The 21,155-nt window shown below is 48.7% G+C and overlaps 11 protein-coding genes across 11 annotated transcripts; 5 read left to right on the forward strand and 6 right to left on the reverse strand.

The window, feature by feature from the left end:
* Positions 1–359: 359 nt before the first annotated feature.
* PHATRDRAFT_45353 (predicted protein) lies at positions 360–1,250 on the forward strand (the record flags this gene model as incomplete). The annotated part of the gene is made up of 3 exons (XM_002179284.1): positions 360–518; positions 550–733; positions 847–1,250. The coding sequence occupies 3 exons, from the start codon at positions 360–362 to the stop codon at positions 1,248–1,250; spliced, it is 747 nt and encodes a 248-aa protein (XP_002179320.1).
* A 691-nt stretch (positions 1,251–1,941) lies between these two features.
* Positions 1,942–2,775, reverse strand: PHATRDRAFT_35036 (predicted protein; the record flags this gene model as incomplete). The annotated part of the gene is made up of 1 exon (XM_002179503.1): positions 1,942–2,775. One exon carries the CDS (start codon positions 2,773–2,775, stop codon positions 1,942–1,944), a length of 834 nt encoding a protein of 277 aa, XP_002179539.1.
* A 371-nt stretch (positions 2,776–3,146) lies between these two features.
* Positions 3,147–3,848, forward strand: PHATRDRAFT_45354 (predicted protein). Its single transcript, XM_002179285.1, has 2 exons — positions 3,147–3,475; positions 3,586–3,848. The coding sequence occupies exons 1-2, from the start codon at positions 3,257–3,259 to the stop codon at positions 3,763–3,765; spliced, it is 399 nt and encodes a 132-aa protein (XP_002179321.1). The 5' UTR covers positions 3,147–3,256; the 3' UTR covers positions 3,766–3,848.
* A 21-nt stretch (positions 3,849–3,869) lies between these two features.
* On the reverse strand, positions 3,870–5,327 carry PHATRDRAFT_45355 (predicted protein; the record flags this gene model as incomplete). Its single annotated transcript, XM_002179504.1, has 1 exon — positions 3,870–5,327. Exon 1 carries the CDS (start codon positions 5,268–5,270, stop codon positions 3,870–3,872), a length of 1,401 nt encoding a protein of 466 aa, XP_002179540.1. The 5' UTR covers positions 5,271–5,327.
* A 396-nt stretch (positions 5,328–5,723) lies between these two features.
* PHATRDRAFT_45356 (predicted protein) lies at positions 5,724–7,927 on the forward strand. Its single transcript, XM_002179286.1, has 3 exons — positions 5,724–5,830; positions 5,913–6,942; positions 7,501–7,927. Exons 1-3 carry the CDS (start codon positions 5,773–5,775, stop codon positions 7,850–7,852), a joined length of 1,440 nt encoding a protein of 479 aa, XP_002179322.1. The 5' UTR covers positions 5,724–5,772; the 3' UTR covers positions 7,853–7,927.
* A 338-nt stretch (positions 7,928–8,265) lies between these two features.
* Positions 8,266–10,083, reverse strand: PHATRDRAFT_45357 (predicted protein; the record flags this gene model as incomplete). Its single annotated transcript, XM_002179505.1, has 2 exons — positions 9,640–10,083; positions 8,266–9,482 (listed from the first exon to the last, which is right to left on the reverse strand). Exons 1-2 carry the CDS (start codon positions 9,950–9,952, stop codon positions 8,266–8,268), a joined length of 1,530 nt encoding a protein of 509 aa, XP_002179541.1. The 5' UTR covers positions 9,953–10,083.
* Positions 10,084–10,578: 495 nt separating this feature from the next.
* Positions 10,579–11,277, forward strand: PHATRDRAFT_41928 (predicted protein; the record flags this gene model as incomplete). Its single annotated transcript, XM_002179287.1, has 1 exon — positions 10,579–11,277. One exon carries the CDS (start codon positions 10,579–10,581, stop codon positions 11,275–11,277), a length of 699 nt encoding a protein of 232 aa, XP_002179323.1.
* A 269-nt stretch (positions 11,278–11,546) lies between these two features.
* PHATRDRAFT_35042 (predicted protein) lies at positions 11,547–12,113 on the reverse strand (the record flags this gene model as incomplete). The annotated part of the gene is made up of 1 exon (XM_002179506.1): positions 11,547–12,113. One exon carries the CDS (start codon positions 12,111–12,113, stop codon positions 11,547–11,549), a length of 567 nt encoding a protein of 188 aa, XP_002179542.1.
* Positions 12,114–13,172: 1,059 nt separating this feature from the next.
* PHATRDRAFT_45361 (predicted protein) lies at positions 13,173–15,040 on the reverse strand. Its single transcript, XM_002179507.1, has 2 exons — positions 14,635–15,040; positions 13,173–14,550 (listed from the first exon to the last, which is right to left on the reverse strand). Exons 1-2 carry the CDS (start codon positions 14,860–14,862, stop codon positions 13,783–13,785), a joined length of 996 nt encoding a protein of 331 aa, XP_002179543.1. The 5' UTR covers positions 14,863–15,040; the 3' UTR covers positions 13,173–13,782.
* Positions 15,041–15,277: 237 nt separating this feature from the next.
* On the reverse strand, positions 15,278–16,345 carry PHATRDRAFT_19831 (predicted protein; the record flags this gene model as incomplete). The annotated part of the gene is made up of 2 exons (XM_002179508.1): positions 15,278–15,988; positions 16,070–16,345. The coding sequence occupies 2 exons, from the start codon at positions 16,343–16,345 to the stop codon at positions 15,332–15,334; spliced, it is 933 nt and encodes a 310-aa protein (XP_002179544.1). The 3' UTR covers positions 15,278–15,331.
* A 3,202-nt stretch (positions 16,346–19,547) lies between these two features.
* PHATRDRAFT_11633 (predicted protein) lies at positions 19,548–20,693 on the forward strand (the record flags this gene model as incomplete). The annotated part of the gene is made up of 2 exons (XM_002179288.1): positions 19,548–19,713; positions 19,924–20,693. Coding segments are annotated over 2 exons (936 nt in total), but the record flags the coding sequence as incomplete, so codon positions are not given.
* Between the last annotated feature and the right edge of the window lie 462 nt (positions 20,694–21,155).

Genomic DNA, 21,155 nt, shown 5'->3' on the forward strand with positions numbered 1-21,155 from the left:
TGACTTTCAAAATGAATTCATCTCTCCCTCACACAGAGTACAGAGTTAATCTCACAGGTACGAAACGCTCTATATCTGTTTCAGAGGTCCGAGAGGTGCAAAGAATGAGTTTCCTCTGTTAATTAAATGCGTTGGGTTTCCAGGCATCCATCATGAAAACGCAACGTACTCTTCCATTGGGATCTGCTAGCAGCACAACGGTTGGACCCGACCTCACAGTTTTGACGACGATCGTTTTGATTGACAGTATATAAAGGACCGGCACATTCCGGCTATCCTACTCGACGGGCGGTGCACTTCTAAACAGAACACTCTGTTTGTCTATTGTGTTCACTACGTGCAGTTGAAATTGAAAAAGGATGGGCAATCTCGTCAGTGCATCAGGGCAGAACTTGGCTACGGTGGCCGTTTCCAATTACATGAGTATTACCAAAAATCAAGTAGTGCAGATTCGGAATGAAGTCTTGGCATTAACCAACCAGGAGGGGAAAATACGACGTCATTTCTTTGCCATCGCTGTCGCCAAGGCAAGAGTAGCAATTTATCCAGATGTATGTTTTTTGGGATCTCACGGGAGATTCGATCGTACCGGCACAAGACTTTGTTGCTGGGTTTTGTGTCCTTGCCTGTCCAAACCACTCCTTGGCAGATGTTTTGAAATTCGCAATGGAAATTATCGATCTGGAAGAAAGCGAACTGATTACTACGAATGAACTCGTAAATCTCCTGAAGAGTAAGTGAAAGACCAAATCGCGTCGCGTAATAGCACACATCGAATTAGAAAAGGTGATTCTGACCACCCCGCCTCTTTTCATTCGTTTTCCTCATCAGGCATTACATTGACAGCTTCGTTCTTTGGCGATCGGGTGCTCGAAACAAAGCAAGTATACGAAGTCGTTGACGGTGTTTTTGACTGCACAGCGCCCGTCTACGAAAGTACTGGAACTATGTCGCATCAAGAATGCATTCAGCTGCTTTTGAAGGAACCACTGGTACGGAAGATGGTTAAAACGACTCCGGAGAAAACTACACCCTTTCCTACTGATCGACCCTTTGTAAAAACGAGGTTGGAGGACGAATCCCTTATGTCGACCGACGTAAGTTCCGTCGGCTTGTCACCGTACGCCATTAAGGCAAAACAATCCGGTGCGGCTTCTCGACAAATGTCGTCGTACGACGAGAGCTCGATTCGACTGTATCCGTTGGCGAAAATCAACTTACTACCTTCGATGAGTGTAGAAACAAGCTAGAGGTAAAGTTTGCGTGGACGCAGGGGCGCTTAGCGTTTTAGTCAATGATTTAGTAAAGAATGAGAGATAGATTGCACCATTAGCGAATAAACCGTGCACGTAGCTGCGTACCAAAACACTACCCGTCGAATACTATACCATGCAGGTCGTCCCATTTCGTCCGCCAGACAGTGGTGTTTAGCGGTAGAACGGGTGTAGAAATAGCGGAAAAGCTCTACCGATAACAAGAAAGTATAGCTCAATAGCAAGACATGGTGGGCTTGACTGAGAGTACTTCTGCACAGAAGCATTGCACCGACGATGTACCTAAGCCATATGTTCGACACATCAGCGTCCATCCGCAACTCGCTCTGTAAGCTTGAAGACAGAGTGTGTAAGCCACTGTTTTGGACGAATGTGTCAAAGTCAGCATTCGTCCATCCGAACTCATTATTCGCGATAGATTCCGAAGCAACCGTGACATAGTCCCATCCCCATTGAGAAAGAGGAGATTTGTACCACCCCACACTCTTTAGCGTTTGCCACGGCTGTGCCATGTGTTGACAAGGCTGTCTCCAGTCGGATACAGTATGCCCCCATTGCGTCCAATGCAAATGAGATGTGTTAAGTATAGGTGGTAATGATGTTTTGAAACCAGAGATACATCGTTGAGGTCGGGGCGTGAAGCCCAAAACAATTTGAACAATTGGTTTCAAGTTTTGTTACCACCAAAATCAATGTACGGCAAAGAACGCGCGCTTGGTTGACTGTGAATACACAAATGGCCGCTACTAGTCGGCCAAATGGGCACCTCGGGGGAGAGCTCGCCTGAGCTGGTGACAACGTTGGAGTCGTGGAGAGGAATTGTCAACGTGGCAGCTGTGATTCGGCCGGATTCCTCACAAGCAAGTTTAGGGACAGATTCCTGCTCCAATGATTTTGTGCTCGGGCTTACGGAGACGCGAAATCCGACGACGGCAGCGTCGTCGCCAAGTAGTTGCTTGAGCAAAGCGTCCAAGAATGGATTATTGAAGAGTTCCTCAAGAAATAGCGAAACCGCTGGATGCTCATCTACAACAAGGGTCCATGACTGTTCACCCACTACGTTTGTCCTGTGTGAGATAGCGATATCTTCATCCATCGATAAGCTGCCGAGAATATAGCCCCGTAGAAGGTCGGCCTTCGATCGCGAGATCAATTCGGGAAGTTGTTGCGGACAAAGCGCCGGGCCCGAAGCGGTTGTTGGATACACAGTTGGCGTTTGCATAGTGTTCCTGTACCCCGTTGTCTCTAAGCAGGTCGAGCCATCCCGGAAGCGCTTGCTCGACTGTCGGGCTTGGAGGTCCGGTTCGACGACTTGGTGGATGTATAGTTCCAAAGCATGTGTCGTTAAAAGCAGTGCCAACGAAAGCAACAATGGTGCTTCCAAAAGCACGATTCGGAGGAGCAAAAGTGTCAACATCTCCAGGCGTCTAAAACTACGAAAGGATCGGAGGGATCGTCGCCTACGCCACCGAGGTCTCGGCCATTCCGTGTTCGTGGTCATGGCCGAGCTAGCCACTTTGCCAAAAGGCTTCTCTTAATACGACATATATAGTAAATATATCCTCAACAAGGATCGGCGCACTTTGTACAAAGGGACTGTGAGTGATCGCTGAGACCGTTTTCTTGCCGTCTCGCACACAAAGAGAAAGCCTCTCGTATCATTTCATGCCGATCCAAATCCATCCATTTCGGTTGGCCGTGGGGAAGTGATTCTACCCAAAATTGAGTACCTGATTGATATTTTCAAGTATTGGTCATATTTAAAAATTATGTCGTACAGGAAGCATCCCACGACTCAATGGATCACGGAGGAAACCAATACCCGACCCTATCTAAAATGACACTAACATAACCAACAAGGCGCCAAAGCGACGCCATTGTAGCACAACGGCAGGCAATCGCGCCGAATGTCTCCCAATCTGTCGCATGGAAAGGACGTTGCTGCATTCGTCCTCGCTTTGGTCGACGACGTCCCGTGAACTATGGAAGACGCCACCGCTTTTGGCTCCACTGACGAGTCGGAACAACCCGTGTTGATTCCAATTCATTCCGATGGCGACCTTCCCGAGTGGGCCGTCCTAGAGCTCAACGGGGAACTCATTCGGCCTAAGGAATCCCCTGACGGCAAAGAAAATCCAACGAGCGACTGCTTGGTTGGTCCAGGTCAAGTCGAATTAGGATCTGTGCAGTTTGTAGATGCGGTAGGTTCCGTTGAGGGTTCTTTCACGGTGTGGAGATCACTCGGTTTCTGGGCCTGCTGACTTTCGTTCACAATTAAATCTCACTCTACACCTTTCTTGCTCGTTCCCAGGATCCGGTGATGGTAATGGGAAGTCATCGTCTCAAGGGAAAGGTGGAAACGTTGAAGCAACCATTCTGCGTACTGAGAAAGGATGTAGATAGCGACAACGACACAACATCGTACCAGGTAACTGGGATCATTACGAAAAAGCTACTCTTCAACCAATACCCTAAAACTATTATGCGGTAAAAACCCTCGGGCTACGGCAGCTCTAGTCAATCTCCTCCGAGCGCTCACTTTACGAATACAATAAGAATAAAGAACATATAACCAAAACTATCATTAATCCTGTCTCACTGGGCGTGGACCAGTGCCTTCACATCCAGGCGTACAGGGATGGCGCCTCGAGGTGTCGGTGCCCCGGGAACTGCACGTGTATCCGCCAGGGGTATTCTTTTTTTCTTCGATAACCGTTCATCATCGTCATCAAATGCCGCTAGGGGGTCCCGGTCTGCTCCGTAAGCATTGCATAGTCTCAACTGGCCGATGCCCTCAGCCTCCAGCCGGCGGTCTACCAAACGCGGGGTATCGCCTTCGATTCGCCAGGACTCTTCCGACAACACCAGCCGCTGCTCAGCAATGTTGTAGCCAGCGATACTGCGAGAATCGATATTTTGCCAATGAATCGCGGAAACGGAAAAGTCCGAATGTGTGTGATAAACCTTCTGGGCCGTCAGAATCGTATACCAATCCGCAAACATCTGCAACGTTTGTCGTATTCTTGTCGCTTTGTCTTGATTGAAAGCCCAACTTACGCGACCCTCATCCGGATCCTTGTATTCCTGGCGCGTACCCCATGTAATGCGCAGAGCCGAATGGACAACGGTATGCCAGTTGGGATGAGACCAACCGAAATCGCGTTCAAATGAAGTGTACCACTCGACCCGATTGCAGACTAAGTACGTGTCTCGAGGTAGAGCAACACCAAGACTTTGCAAAGATTTTGGATCCAATCCTTTGCGCTTGTCTTCCTCTCCGTCAGGTGCCCGCAGATGAACGACCGTGTGAGGCGCAGTTTGGTACGGCAAAATCTGCAATAGTTCCTGGCGGGGTCGATAAAAACGGAAAAAGTAATTGTCTGGGACCTTGGACCAGCGGGGATACGTGTTTGCTTCCAAGAGAATCACTCGGTGATCAGACGCCAACAATTTTTGCAAGGCACACTCGTCCGGTGGCCTACCAAAGTTAACGAGTCGCACGAATCGACCAGCGAATTGGTCAGCCGTGGGAAAAGGTATCTCGTTGACGATAGCGGGACAGTTTTGCGAAATTTCGGGATGTGCAGCTTCAAAGGCCAAATGGAACTCTTTGTAGGTTTTGTGAACACAGACCGTACGTCCAAACTCGTCACCCAAAAGATGCGCCGCCAATAGTCCCGCCATAATATTACCCGTGCCTTGCCCTATTTTAAGGTCAGTAAACAATAGATAGCGATCGTTGCCGAAGTCTCGCTTGGCGGCTTGCAGCTTCTCTTCGTACGTTAGGATCCAGGGAGTCCGTAAGCTGCTCCGGGACGATGAACCAACAAACTCGCTTTTACTCCGCAACAGAATGATGGAATAGGTCACAAACGAAAGCCCGAACAGTAAACAGCAGATTTTGAAGATCGCCACTGGAAGATATGTTCTTCTGGTCCGTGGCCGCCTCACCCGTCTCAGCTGTCTTTTTTGTTGTAGACTAAAAGTTGGTGCCATGATGGCTAGCGAATGAGAATATTCACACACCGAGAGTCGATGATTGTGAATTTGCCATGGTGAGATTTACAGTTACCCAGTTGGGGAAAAAAAAGAGGAAACGGTTTTTTGTGCGTCTATGTGAATATGACTTCCATTATCTATAAAAAAGACATGTCGGACTGAATATTACGAGTACCGGACCGTAGCTTCCGTATAAAATAGCGAACGGTTTGACTGACTTTGAAAGCATGTTCAAATTCAACTATGAAGCTCGCTGATTGTGAATTCGAAAAGATTGTTGTCAACGTTTTTTGCATTTCCGTCTTTGCGTCAGCCGATCTCAAAATTGATCACGCTCTCCAACCAAAAATGGAAAAACCGAAAAAGGCAAGCCGAGAGCGTCTCCGGTTGTTCTTTCCGCGAGGATACGGATGCAACACTAGATGTCGTCGACCTTCACACTGCCTTGTAAACAGTCCTGCTTTGTTGCTAATCCCTTTGTTGTCTTCCCTGCTCTGTCATGTCTCTGATTGAAGAGCAAGAAAAAGCCTTACAGGCCAAACTAAGTTCTTTAGATGGTATGTTCCCGTTTTCTTTCGATGCCTACACAACGCGTTGTACTACATCTCATTCTTTTGTAATTTGCACTATGACTACCAGGTCCCGATTGGGATAGCGAGGATGATGACGGGCTTCAGAAATCAGCAGAAGAAGATGCTGCGTTAGCGAAAACGAAAAAGGGCAAAGCCGCCGGTAAACACGGCAAGAAGGGTCGGAACAAGCCTGGAACAGTCTTGTACCTGGGTCATCTACCTCCCAACTTTGAGGAACAAGAAATTTGGAAGTTCTTACAGCAATTCGGCAAGGTCCTGCACGTACGTTTGGCGCGTTCGAAAAAGACTGGCGGTGGGAAAGGATACGGGTTTGTGGAAATGCAACGTCCGGACGTGGCCAACATTGTGGCCGATACACTCTCGGGATACATCTTGTTCGGCCAAAAACGTTTGGTTTGCCACGTGATTCCTCCCGAAAAAGTTCATCGTCGACTGTTCTTTGCGCACGCACCAAGGGCCAAGAAGGAAGTTAGCCGGGTGTTGGCTTTGGAAAAAATAAAGGATATTACGACACGGCTCATTTCTCGGGAGCGCAAAAAGAGAGAAACACTGAAGGAATTGGGTATCGATTACGATTTTCCTGGCTATGAGGCCTCGGCCAATCAAGTTACAAGCAAGGAGGCAGAAAAATTGGATGCAATGGCAGCAGAAAGGAACAAGAATGCTCGCAAAGAGTCTGTTGAATCGATCGGAAGTGAAGGGGCGAAAAGTACGAAAACGAATCGCGTGGACTCGGTTGCTTGTGAGAATAGTGAAAGTGCCCAGCTCAAAAGGCGGAAGGAATTAACGGATGATGTGGATCGTTCGGGATCCAAGTTCGCCAAGAAAACGCGCAAAGACTCGATTGCATCGGTTGAGAGCACGGGGTCGAAGACGAAAAAAGATAGAAGGAGAAAGCATTCGGATGGATCGGTGAATGACGTAAACGTCGACATCGTGTCACCACCCGATAAAAGTCCGAAGCGATCAACACGCAATAAACCAGCCAAGGCAGTGGCTGAAGCGGACCCGAAAAAACTCGTAGTACAGTCGGAAAAGAAACCAAAGCAGAAATTAAACAAGCGACGCCGATCAACGTAAATAGGCGACTTCACACCTTTGGGCCACCTTTTAAGATTACTATTTTTCGCTTTCGATCTACGAATGTGAGCGAGTAACTCACATAAGAATGCACAGCAGCTCACATATATTGGTTTAAATCATATCAATGAGACGGGATTTGTTGAATGGATGAAGCAGAGATTTTGTGAGCTGCTTTCTGTTAGGTCATAATTTGTGAGGTGAGCGTCTGTCTACTAGAGTAGCGGCTGAGAATGGAGCCGCAAAGGTGATAGTTCGAAGTCAAACAATACGGTATTCGAAAGGTAGCCATGCGTCCAAATTCCGAAGGAGCGTTTCCTTGATCGTCTGGTCCGGACGTAGGTAATCTGTCCCATTCCGACACCGATGTGACGCCGAAAGATACCAATTCTCTTTGATCAAGCGAGATGGCAGAAAGCGAAGCCCAAAGCACGTTTTGACACTCACCCTCTGGCAGAATCTGTTGAGGATAGAAAGGAACACTCGACAAGTAATTTAGTGTAAGTCATCACAATCACCGTCAGCACAGCACACGCTCTCTCTACTTAGAATAGATATCAGGTAGCTCCAATGAAAGCTCTCTCTTGCATCGTGGTAACCCTCTTTGTCATCGTTGTGGATGCCACGTCCGGTCACCCTTCTTCGGCCTTTGGACGGCGAGGCACTCGGGCCAGTAGTAGTAACAGTTCTGCCGAATCTCATTGGTCGTCGACAGGAGTGCAGGGTTTGGGCCACGATGAAAGCCGGTCGGAAAAAATAAAGCAGGTCAAGAAGAAGACTGACAAGGGCCTAGGCAAGGAGCAAAGACACAACAATTCCTCCCAAAGGAACCTCATGCAAAAGGTTCCACAAGCAGGCAGCGTCTTCAGGATGGACCCGCTAGATCCCAACCTTGGCGTCAACTAGAGACACGCGCGTCGCAGGCGGATCTTTTAACATACGATTCAATATTTTATCAACTGAACATTTCTCTCCGCCTACAGCTTCAATTGACTGCTTCAGAAAAAGTGTTGTGATAGGCCTCTTGTCGCCAGTGTTTTACCTAGAGCGTCCGCTGCAGAGGAAGCATTGACGGTGGTCCTCCAGGTCATCAGGAACCCAGTTATAGCACACGACAGAAACCATCTCTCGCTCACATCTCGTCTTTGGTATTTAGAATGCACACGTCCTTTTCTTCATTCGTTATCTATACAACAGCTACACAGGAAAGCTATCTAAATTTTCAGACCAGGGCCGCGCTCATTTCAGTTACGTTAGCTCGTTATAACAGAGGTGTTCCATATTTATTTTAGTTAGAGCGCGAACTTGCCCGCCATTTCTTACTTTCCCGATAGACTCGACAGCATTTGGGTGAATGGCTTGCCCGTCGCCAATTCTACCATCAGCGTAATCAGCACTCCCATCATGGCTACCCGAGCATTCACTCGTTCCTTCTCTTGCAATTTGGCTTGGTACAAGAGTCCTTCGGCACCAACCCCTTGAACACCACCGGTATTGATACCCAACCGCTCGTCCAAAGGCTGCAATTCCACGTCGCCCACCATGTTCGCGACACAGGCTTCAGTTACGGACTGAGCCGGTTCCGCTAAAGCGTCCACGACCAAATCAGCCATATCATCAATAAAGGTGGCATCCGTATTGAGTGCGGGGCACCGTCGCCAATTGGATATGCCTGATTCTTCTGCCAACTCGCGATATTCGATATCAATTTCTTCCAGGGTTTCGATGTGTTCGGATACAAAACTAATTGGAACAACCACAAGATTACGGACACCCGAGGCGCCCAGTTCGGGCAGGACATCGTCCGTGTACGGTCTCAACCATTCGATCGGACCAACGCGCGATTGGTACGAAAGGTGGACTTGTACATTTTCGTAGGGTAGTTCAGCACTAATCTTAGCGACACATTCCTGGATTTGACGTTGGTACGGATCGCCGGCTTCAATGTAACTTTGCGGTACGCCGTGGGCCGAGAAAAGCACGTGTAGGGGCTTTTGATCGGGTGAGGTTTGCTTCGCTTCAGCGATTTGTGCATCAGTAAAGCTGTCGAGTTCCTTTTTCAACAGATCTGCCATGGCTTTGACGTAACCGGGACGGTCGTACCAAGAAGGGACCACGGTGTGCATCATTTTGCTGTACTTCTCGGAATGCTTCGAAAATTCTTCCTGTAGCACACGCAAGGAGCTTCCGGAGGTGGAAATGCTAAATTGTGGGTAGAGAGGCAGTATCACTAAAGCTTCGATTCTATCGTTTTGAATTTGGTCCAGTGCTTCTTCCGTAAAAGGATGCCAATAGCGCATGCCTATGTAGGCTTTGACGTCCATACCGTACCGACGCTGCAAACTCTGGCACAGTAAATCGGCTTGGGCGTTACTGTATTTGAGAATCGGGGAGCCTCCTCCGATGGATTCGTAGGCGGCTCTACTTTTGGGAGCTCTTCGTTTGGAAATGAACAAGGCAATCAAGTTTTGCAACGGTGCCAACGGCCCCGGCAGTCGAATAATATCAGGGTCGGCAAAGAGGTTGTACAGAAAACCTATGGAACAAACAAAGTGAGATACAGTCAACGTTTGGTCCATGGAGATCCCATGATGTTAATGACTATCATGATGATGATGATGATGACGATGATAGCAGAGGGTAATCCGTCATCTCTCGCCTTTCTACTGGTGATGGACCGACAGCAAACGCACCTTCGACATCATCTCCGGTCTCGGGTCCACCGAGATTCAGTAGTAGTACCCCCACCTTGGGATTCGTTGGCTCTATTACTAGCGGAGACGCTTCCAATATGGGAGCGGCAGCGACTTTCAGTGGCATTGTTGATTGCAAAGGCAATTGCAAAGAGTCTCGTCTACTCGAACTATGCGTGGAGAAACATTGACATTTGGAAACTGCCGAAAGAAAAACGAGCAGAACGCAAAGGAGGCTTCCAGAAACACTCCGTTGTCGGTGCAATAGTCTCATACTGTCAATGCTATGTGCTATGTGTCTGTGTTTGTGCATGTATGCATGTATGCTTGTACTGCGGTCAATTGCAGTTGCCGTCAGCGGTACCGTAGGAGTGTAATCCTCTCCTACAGACTCGTTTCTCTTGGTCGAGTCTTGTCGTGCGGCGGTGTGTTGGTAGCGTCCGGCAGACGGTTGACTGTGACTGCGAATCCGTCTGAGCCAGCGGGACGGAACGAAGTCGTCGGGGGCGCGTTTGACAGTTAGGGCTCTCTCTCTCATTCGGCGGGGACCCGATGATGATGATACGGACGAATAGCAAGACCGCGAGCTATAGACTATGACGTCACGGAAGAAGAGGGACGTCAATCTTACATGTTGATAGAGTCACGGAAACGATGAACGACCAAAAGCCGGGATCGGGCGTCTGGCACCACCGTCCGAAATCGATAGATTCCAAAGCCGGGTTTCTTTGGCCTTCTCGGACCCATCGAAAAAGTCACGCCTCTCGCGAAAATTGTCTTGGGCTGCGAAGGAGGTTCCTACCAGCAACACTGCCTGCCTGCCTGCCTACCTGCCTACCTGCCTTGTGCTCCATGGTCAGTGCATCCCTTGCCATTGCCCTCTGGATTGCTTATCGTGTCTTCCTGGACTCCTGCCCTCCCTCTCTAGAAAACCGCACAATGTCGAAGCAAAAATGGTTTCCCCTGGAATCAAACCCTTCCTTGATGAACGAATACGTAGCCAAGCTCGGATTCAACACGGATCTTTACGAGTTCGTTGACGTTTTTTCTACCGAAGACTGGGCCTTACAGATGATACCACAACCGGTCGTTGCCGTTCTTATGCTGTACCCCCTTACCGAAAAGCAAGAATCGTTCTACGGCCAGGACAATCTCGCACCGCAAGATATGGATAAAGTCTGGTTTACAAAACAGCGCATCGGGAATGCTTGTGGTACCATTGGCCTTTTGCACACACTGCTCAACGTCCCCGAGCCGCTACGAATCTTTCCATCTGATTCTTGGTTACACGGATTTTTAGAAGATTGCCCCAATCCACTGGATCCCGTTCGCAAAGCCGAGATTCTCGAACGCGATGCCAAAATTGCCAAGCTCCACGATCAAGCGACTTCGGCGGAAAACAACCAAACTGATCGGGGTAATCTCGACGATCAGCTTGTCACTCATTTTGTGGCACTTGTCAACGTGAATGATCAACTCTACGAACTCGATGGTCGTAAAGAAGCGCCCGTCGCGCACGGACCGACGACATCGGCGACGTTGCTGGCGGACGCCTGTAAAGTCGTGCAGACCTTTATGCAACGGGATCCCGATGAAGTACGGTTTACAATCCTCGCGTTGGCGCCAAAGCAAGAATAGATTATGTGCATCAAAGGGGTATTTAAGTTATCTGTATGTACACACATAAACCTTGTTGTAACACTGCCAAATCAAACTCTGGTGGTGAAGGAAAAACGAACACTGTTCATACGATGGTTTTCGATATCTGGTACAATGGCAACGCCGAACAGAATGCGCGATCCAGTCCTGAACTGACTCTGCATCTCTTGTTGCAGGAGTGACCACTGGGCAAGCAAGAATGCCACAATGGAAATCGTTGAATTCCACTGAAAGAATAAATGTCTTTATCAGCTGCTTGCAATGAGACGGAAGAGTTTTCGTCGGGACGCCTCGAGAGCAACACAGCGAGGACTGGAAAAGAAGTCTTCATCGTCGCCAGCAGCATTGCTTTGCACGTAGACGGTGGGAGACATTAAGCGCTTTTGGCGCTTGATCATGGAGCGAGTGGCGTCCGATTGACGCATAGACTTCGCCAGCTTCTTGAAAGTTCGTCGGTATTGCTCTTTGAGCTCGTCCATCCGGGAAACTTCGATTCGATGACTTGGCGTCAAATCAGGGGTCACACGATGAGCCGAGTCACTGAAGGAAATCATTTGATCGGGGGCAGGAGACACGGCCCGATCATCGATGTCGTTCAAGTATGAAGGAGTGCCTTCATGCATAGGGAGATAAGGTTCGTGTTCGTCGTAAATGAGATCCAAAGACGTCGTTATCGATTCATGCGTCTCGTCGAGTTGAATGAAAAAATCATCGTCGTCAACATCAACATCAGCAAGTATCGAATCGCTGGTTTCGAAGTCCAAGTCGTCCCAAGGAGCCGCGACAGAGACTGAATAGCAAGCGACTTGGCTCATACTGGTAATGTGAAGTGATAGAAGGTAAAAAGATCGAGGCAATGAAGATTACGGTATTGAAGAGCAGGTCCTCGCTGAAATTGTGTGGATAGGGGCCAAATTTGGGACGACTACTAAAAGAGAAACGCCGCCTTTTCAATGAGCGTGACGGTAGGCTTTTCACGGTATCGGATGCTGACCTAGAGCCAAGGCTGGAAATCAGTCATTAAAAGGAGGGAGTCTTCTTTAGTTTTCGCAATTTTCCGTTGTATAATTAGTAGGTCTTGACCTTTCATTTTGTGGCCACGACTACACAAATTGTCCCGCATCTTTCGAAAAGACTCAAATGCCATCCGTTGCCGCTAGAAATTGTGCAATGTGACGGCAAAATATTGTCCAGTATCTTATTGGTCGTTAAAGGCGGTCGATTTTGTTAAATGAAAGTGGTCGAAAAGCGCCTTATTGCAATCTAGAACTTATTTGACCATCATGCACTCAACAAAATTTTATAATAGGAGGCCCAATACGTTTTTATTGTTTTGTATTTAAGCTCTTTTTTTCATTGGTACTATGCTCAGCCATAATTTCGACATTCGTACTGTAAATACAATTCAAGGGCATTCTAGCCCAAGCCAAAAATGCCAGAGAAAGTCATAAATCGAACATTTTCGCTACCCCTGGGGCAGTGCAGGAATTTCAACGGGCATATTATCCTCTGTTTCGTTATATATTCTTTTACTGAGACATCACATAACAAAATTATATAGACATTGCCTTTCTGTTCAAGCACAAGAAGTATATGTCCCTGATTCATTAAAAGATATATATCATCCGCTGGGTCATTCTACCAAGCAGACGATTGTCTCGTATAGCTCTCGGAGGGAGAGAACGACACAAATGTCATACGATGACCTCACCATCGTGAAAGCAATTCCTGAAAGACGACTGGTTTCTTTTGTCATCACGACCCAAATTGGATACGGCGGTACCTACTTTTAGAGGGCTCGAAGCAGGGCGGCAGAAACCTTGGACCGTGCCCGCATACCATACAGCGACAACTTGATCCCACAAAACCGAGAACTCTGAGTTGCAGAATACACCATGAAAGTCTTCTTGTCGCATCTTTTTCTGTTTTTCGTCTCGCTCTCATTTTCTTCCACATCTGCTACTATCGACAAACCTCAATTAATGCAACGACGAAATATGCCCGGAGGCTACTCCCCTGTCCAAGATCTCACCGATGAAGGCGTTCAGTCTTCCGCGGCGTTCGCGGTGTCCAAGCTTTCCGAAGCCACAGAGTCGTATTCTTTTCTTCCGCAGCTGCAGCAGTCGATGGAGAGCACAAGCTCTCCGAAAATGAAAGTTGCCAAGGCGTATCAGCAGGTTGTTGCCGGCATGAACTACCGAATGGTCATCATGTTGGAAGATCCTCAAACTGGATCGTGCTTGGGAGCGTTTGCCGCCACGGTCTATAACAGGTTCGGGGACTTGTCCGTTTCCAAGTGGAGCAAGGAAGTCTCCTGCGAGAAAGCCAGGGCTATGATTGAGTCTGCCGAAGAATTCCATCAAACCTACCAGGAAGATTTCAACTAAATCATTTCGAGCGTAGTGCATATGTATGATTATACGAAAAGTTAGTTTTTTACTGCCCCGGCCTTAGATTTCTTTACGCGTTGCAATTTTGCCTCTATTACTGGTAGAAACTACCAATATCTCGTTCCGGTTCTCTCGAGGGTAGTCTCCACGAGCCGCACGGAAATACGGCGGATGGGACCTCACGTTTCCAGTTCTCGTATAGAAATTGTCCGGAATATTTTTGCGCTTGTTGCCGTTCGACGTGAGGCGTCGCCACGAATAAAATCACACTGCTTACCGCACAGAGGCCCGTAGTGGCCCACAACCATGCCGACATGGAGTTCGCAAACGAGGGTAAGCCCGCTGTCCAGATACCTATCCAGAATAGTAGTTCTCCCGCATAGTTTGGATGTCGACAAAGCCGGTATACTCCGGCTACAGGACCATGGAAAATTTGACGAGGAGAGTCGTCGTTTTTCTCGTTCTCTTGATATTGTAGTTTGATCCGAAACTTTTGATAATCCGCTACCGTTTCTAAAACAAGTCCTATCCAAGCTATCGTGGTACCTATCCATGCCACGCACAGTGACGGCTGGAGCTTCGGTCCTGGTGGATTTCGTAGAGAGTACAGAACCGGACTTGTCATCATTGCAAACATAACCGCCAGCAGGGAAGACCACCACAAACGTCCGGTCTTTAAAACAGGATCTTTGTCCAACCAAGGTTTATAGCCAGACCATTCGCGCACCAGCATGTAAGAACCAAGCCGAAACCCGTACAGGATGAGGGCGATGACCAAGGCGTTGCCAAGCCAAGTGGGCTCCGAGGAAAACGAAGCAAGCAAAAAGAGCCCCTGAAAGAATATACTGTAACCGTAGCCGACCTACAGAACGGGGTCAAAAAGCCGTGGTTTAGTTCCAGCGGTGTCGAGGGTAGGAGGTTGACGACTCTATATGACGTGACGTACCGAGTCAGAATAGTGATGGTTGACGAAGGCCAACGGCACTGTTACGATGGCCGCAATAAATGCCAGTGTAGCCAACCCGTAGTCACCATATTTCAAAGAAGACGAATAGAATTCGGTGACCTGGTTCACTACATTGCTCAGGTCCGATGCTTGGCTTTCCAAAAAAGATGTGGAGAACGGCAATATCTGCAGAATTTTCATAGCTGTAGCAGAAAGCTCACTATTCATGTGATTGATCTTTGGTCGTCCGAACTCGAGTAATGACAAGTTCGCGAAAATTTTTTTGGGCCTATCGGACCAGGGCTTACAATGAATAGCAAAATCACTGCTGTTCTCATTTACAACTACACCAGTAAGCTTCTCAGCCGGACGTTGTTGGTGTCGGGTTTAACGTGTCAGTAAAATGTACGTCTTGTTTGGAATGAAGTTCTGACGGGGCGTTCGCTTCTATCGATCTGCAAATACTTCCACTGTCAAGACAGTGTTCGCTTTTTTATTATGCCAGCTAGATTTTTTGTCTATCGTTGAAACACACGAGCTATCACGCTATCACCCGTCGGATATTGGACAGGCAACCTTGAATCTAGCTGTACAAATTGGACGACAAGCCCGGGCCATTTGACCAAACAAGAGAAACCTACCTATATTGTAACATATGCTTGATTATACACACTATGTTTAAAATTGATCTTGTCGGCTAGTCCTCTCTAGTCATTTCATCCAGGGCCTGCCCCAAATGATGCAAAACGTCGGGAGCCGTCATAGCCCGGCGCTTGTCGTCAAACGCACGTTTAGTTGCCCGTTTGACGGCACAACAGGCTGTCCAGCAAGATAGAGGGAGATCCTCTGTACTCACTGCCTCCCTATCCAATAAGATTGCGTGCCAGGAGGTAAAGGTCCCTAATGTCCCAGCCAGAACATCTCCGATCCCACCCGATCGTTTCAGACCTCCTTCTTCGCCACAGGACATGACCTGTCTTTGATCCACGATTATCCTATCTTCTGCTCCTTTTCTTACAATCGTGGCGGCAGCGAGTTCTTCGTCGCTCGCATCCTCCATCGATTCACCGTTGTTGTCTTCACTTTTGGGAAACAGTCGTTGGTATTCGACCACGTTCGGCGTCAAGACTAGTCTGTCATAACCTTTCAAACTGGATCGGTAGACTGGCAAGCTCATCATGTACAAGGCATCGGCATCAAGCACAAGATGGAGCTGCTGCGAGCGCGCCAATTCCAAAACGCGAGCCACTGCTTTCATGACGAGCGGACACCGCCCGAGGCCTGGTCCGACTACGAGACAGTGCAGCTTGGGAAGCATGTCGCCGATTTCATTCACCATATCATCCACCAACCGCTGGGCTGTATCGTGCTGTTCCAGAAAGTCTTCAACGGAAATACTGTCCTCTTTTTCTGCTAGATCGTAGTACTCCTTCACAACCGGATCGAAATCGGATGCGCTGTAGACGGGTGCCACCATGAGTTCTGGCGAATACGATTTGATCGGCAGAGTCGCTTCTTGTGCGCAAAAGACGAAGGCTAGATCCGCTCCGGCCTGCAAACTAGCCATTGCGGCGTAGTAAGGAGCTCCCGTGTAGCGGGCACTCCCGCCCAGCACCCCTACTCGACCCGAGGACCCCTTGTGCAGACTAGCGTCGAGGGGTAAGACGCAGCGCTCTATCGCGATCGTTTTGCCATCGTTCCAAGTTTTCATACTTTCGAATGGATTCGCTTTGAGTGTTGTGGCTATTGTCGTTGTTTTGTCCCGAGTTTGGTTCCGTGCCGACGGAAACGCGGGGAAGTCGTTCGATTTTCTTCGAAGGGTTGTCGTCGTAGTCGGTCGGTGATGCGAGGGTGAGCCGTAGAAAGCAGACACGGGATGTCGAACCGCTTGAGATCCAGGTATATCCAAGCAAAGTAACAAGGAAAGAATGGTCAGCGTTGGGGGACTACGAGATGGAGTAGATTGGCGGATCACTCTCATCATCGTCGGTTTGGCCTCTGTTGTGATGGGAAGCATTGAGTAGGAAAGATGGTGAGTCTTCCTGTGCTGTGTCTGCAGGAAACCCGTCAGTCTGTCCCGAAAAGGTCTCAAGTCACGTTTCCTGATTTGAATTTCACTGTCAGTTCCGAAACAAGTCTGGCCTGCGACTGTACTTGTTTCACCAGGATAGTTAGCACACGGACCCGTTATCGTATGTCATCATCGCCACGAGACAGTTTCGCGTCAACCAGTCGCGACCATGAGGGTACGTTAACTATTGACCTTTCACAGAAGAACTTGCCGGTCAAGCTAAACGCTGCCTAGTGCCAGCCAGCCTCCGAGCATTCTATCCAGGCCCTCCTACCTGAACAGAACACAACCTTTTTCCCGTGCACTTTTTGTGGATGGAAGAACGCTAAAAGGGTGCATAACCAACAACTAAATGGGGGTACTTCCAACCGCTCGGCACCGCCTGGAGCCGGAAATTCCACGAGTTGAGCTTCCTTCTAGGCGGAGACTCCGGTCACATAAGGTCATGTTCTTTCAGTCTTGCTTAGTACTGGGTCTTGCGTTGTTCCAGCAGAATCGACAACCGCAGCGTGCCTTTGCGGATGCGAGCACAGTCGATCACACCGCATCTGGAACAGCCGTCCCGTCGACACGTTTGGATGCTTCTCATCTCGTCAACCGCGACACAGCTGGCACAGCCTTTGCGAGCTCCGTGGAAGCACGGAAAGAAGCTTTTCGAGAAAATACTGAGGAAGTGGAGTCCAAAACTCAGTCAATCCACAGGAGAAAAGACGTGATCATTGTGAATGCCGTAGACGGAACGGTCGCGGGCTTGTCTAAAGCAACCGGAGAGCTATTGTGGAAACGATCAGGAAACGTTCACTTGACGGAAGATTCTACGAGAAGCGGTATCTTTCCAAGATACGAGCAGCATCAAGAAAAGTCTCGAGATCAACAACACCATAGAGAGTCGGAAGCACCGACTTCGCGTCTACTCGATCCCCTGGTGGCCACAACGACGACGACTACGCAAACATCATCAACGACAACGACTACTGCAGGCCGGACAATGGCCGTTCCTTCCATTGATGGTCACGTATACTTGACGGCAACGTCGGTAAATGATGAAATCGACGTCACTGTGACGACCAATGTTGCCGACCTTGTTGCTCGATCGCCGTTTGTCGACAATCGTGGAAGTGTGTATACCGGTACGAGAGAGTCAATCGTTTTCGCCATAGACGGAGACACCGGGCAAATTCTGCAAGCAATGTCTGTGGCGACCCCGCACGCCATGGCGGAGTATTCGAACGACCTTACTCGGAAGGATCGGAATATCGTGTGGATGGGACGAGTCGACCACATTGTTTCGATCCATGATCCACGATCGGGGCATGTGGATGTGCAGTTTCGCACCGCCGAGCTGCAAAGTGTTAATGACATGATGCTTATCGAAACCGGTACGGGTGAGAACAACATTCACAATTCCAATGACCAAATAGAACGTCGCCCCCCTGTGTCCACACAAGATTTCGACGACATCAATGACGATCAAACGACAGAACAGGAGGGAAAAATGCAAACATCGACTAGCATAGATCCCCAGCGTTTTTGGCGAATGCAGACTGCTACTGGTTCGCAATCGGGATCGAACCACGATACACTTTCTGTAGTAGCAACTCCTAACGGCAATGTCGCGCTACGAGACACGGAGACTGGCTTGATCACGTGGCTTGCGACCGAAACATTTGATGCCCCTATCGCCTTTGCCATCGATACCGCAACTGGTCGTAGTCTTGGAGTGGATATTGTTCCTGATGCTGTCTCCCCTCACGGTTCAGTCGAGTACGTGTCTCAAGAAATTGCCCGTCAATTGGAACTGGTACGGAACGGAGGTGATCATAAGAATGGCTCGCCGTCCGATGGAGACGATCTCCCACTACAGCCAATTGTCGGCTCCTTGAAACACGGTGGTCAGCTATTTGCTATGCCTTTAGCAGGACGAGGTTCTCAAACAATACAATCGCCTACCGCTGTAATACATCGACCTTCTTTGGCCGCGACAGCTTCTTCGTCGTCGTCATCGTCTTCAGCGGCGGCAGCAGGCGCATCAACAGCATCATTCTCAAGTCACTCACAAAGCAAACATCACGGCACCATAGTATCACAGATATCTGCACGCCAACATTCAAATCTCCAATACGAACAGCACAGATCGAAGACAATCAAAAAGTCGTGCGCCGCTGGGGGTCCCAATTTTCCAAGTTGTCTCGTCGGAGGATCCGGCCGATACCTTTCTAATGATCCATTTGCTCGGGGGCCGGGGGGCTCCTTTCTATCGGAAGCGGCGCCGCATGTTGATGAACATGCTATTGTGCCATTTTACCATCCCAGCTTTGGCTATGTTTCACCCGAACAATTCTACAATTTAAATCAGAACCAGCAGCAGGATGGTCGACAATACCGGCGATTGTTAAAGATTCTTGGCTGGTGGTTTCCTCCAACGTTGATTGGTTTATTCTTGTTGTCGTTCGAGTTGGGTCGGCGTAGGCGACACAAGGAAAAAGAGCTTGTGAATGACGAAGTTCATTCCAACACAAGTAGTGGCCCTACTACGGTCGGGATCATTCAAGTCCAAGACGATGTCATTCTTGGGTATGGCGGGCACGGGACAGTCGTTTATAAGGGAATGTTGGAAGGAAGACAGGTGGCTGTCAAACGCATGTTAAAAGCCTATCATGCCAGCGCTGATCGGGAAATATCGCTGTTGATTGAAAGCGATGGACATCCAAACGTAGTTCGATATTTTCTCAAGGAAATTCGTGGCGATTTCGTTTACCTTGCGCTGGAGCTTTGTGATCTGTCACTTCATGATTTAATTGGAACCCTGCGGAATCGTTTCGACCAAACGCCCCATAAGGAAATGATATACGCGGCTTCATGCTCAGCATTGTGTGCAACGCGGAACGTGCTGCTACAAATTTCGTCAGGGATCAAGCATTTACACCACTTACGCATTGTGCATCGAGACCTGAAGCCTGCCAATATCTTGCTTGCGGATGCGAAAGTAGGGAAACGCAAACGCAGCGGTAGAAGCATGGCGTCAGTGTTTGACATCTTTGAACACGGCGATTATATAGCCAAAATATCAGATATGGGTCTCGGTAAGCAGCTCATGGGTCAAAGCAGCTACGGCGCCAGTGCACTTGGCGAAGTTTCCTTACGTGGACAATCGAATGGGGGACAACCTTCGATTACTGGTGCAGGACCTGGCAGTGTTGGTTGGCAAGCACCAGAAGTAATGGCGCTGCGACTACCATCTGATGCAAGCGTCCGTTCGGACGGGAGCAGTGCGCTAAACGAATCATACCCAGATATTTCTTCTTTGGATGTGAACCCAAACGCGCGAACCAGTCGGTCCGTCGATATTTTTTCTTTGGGTTGCATCTTTTATTCTATGCTGATTCCTGGCTCGCATCCATTCGGAGAATGGTACGAGCGCGAAGCAAATATTATGCACAACCGGCCAAATACACGGGCATTGAAGGAACTGTCTGTTGATGCGCACGATCTCGTCCAGCGTATGATCCAGAGAATTCCAAGTTCACGTCCGACGGCGAAACAGGTTTGCGAGCACCACTTCTTTTGGAACGCCCAACGGCGGCTTTTGTTTCTGTGCGATTTTTCAGATCGACTAGAAACCGAAGGCATGATGGGAGAGGAATCTTCATCTCCCTTCCTTACGAAAATGTTGGCGATCGAAAGCAACGCTTCTAGCGTGGTCGGTACGGCCTGGGATAGTACGCTTGATTCCGAGTTGGTGAACAACGTCCAACGCTTTCGCACGTACGATCCGTCATCGATTAGAGACCTATTGAGGCTGATCCGCAACAAGCACCATCATTTCGATGAGCTTCCAGAGCGTTTGAGGCTCGAAATGGGATCAAACACGGATGGCTTAATGAACTATTTTGATCGCAAGTTTCCAAAACTCTTGGCACATTGTTTTAATATTTGCAGGAGTCTGTTCCCATTAAATGACTCATTTGCAATGAAATATGATGTAACGCCGTTGAGCCAGAGTACAATATACCAAGATGAACGTTCATCATGCATAATCGAAGAAAATACCAAGCTTACATCTGCCGAGGACTCAGACGCCACACCAGCAGTGGGATCCTCGAACGGGACGGACTCAACTCAAGTTTCCATACGTGAGGATAAAGTTGCGGAGGCGCCTATAGTCACCAATGGTATCAAGCCAGATCTGGAAGGAGAAGAACCTACTACGTTTGTTGGATTGCAGTCCAAGCCTGAACTAGCATCAGTTACCGACGTTGGAAGTGAAGGTCCGTCCGGTCAAGAAATAGAAACTGTAGTGGTGTGGGAAGGCAGTACAGCCGCCAAAGCATTCAATTGTCGGGGTTGGAGTCGATCGGATGGCGAATGGACTCGCCGAGCCGATTTAAGTCTTCGAAAGCGAGACACAAACTTAGTTCGATGCGCGGAGGACCCAAAGTTTCGAACTCGG

The sequence above is a fragment of the Phaeodactylum tricornutum genome, chromosome 6, assembly GCF_000150955.2.
Source record: "Phaeodactylum tricornutum CCAP 1055/1 chromosome 6, whole genome shotgun sequence".
Taxonomy (NCBI): domain Eukaryota; phylum Bacillariophyta; class Bacillariophyceae; order Surirellales; family Neidiaceae; genus Phaeodactylum; species Phaeodactylum tricornutum.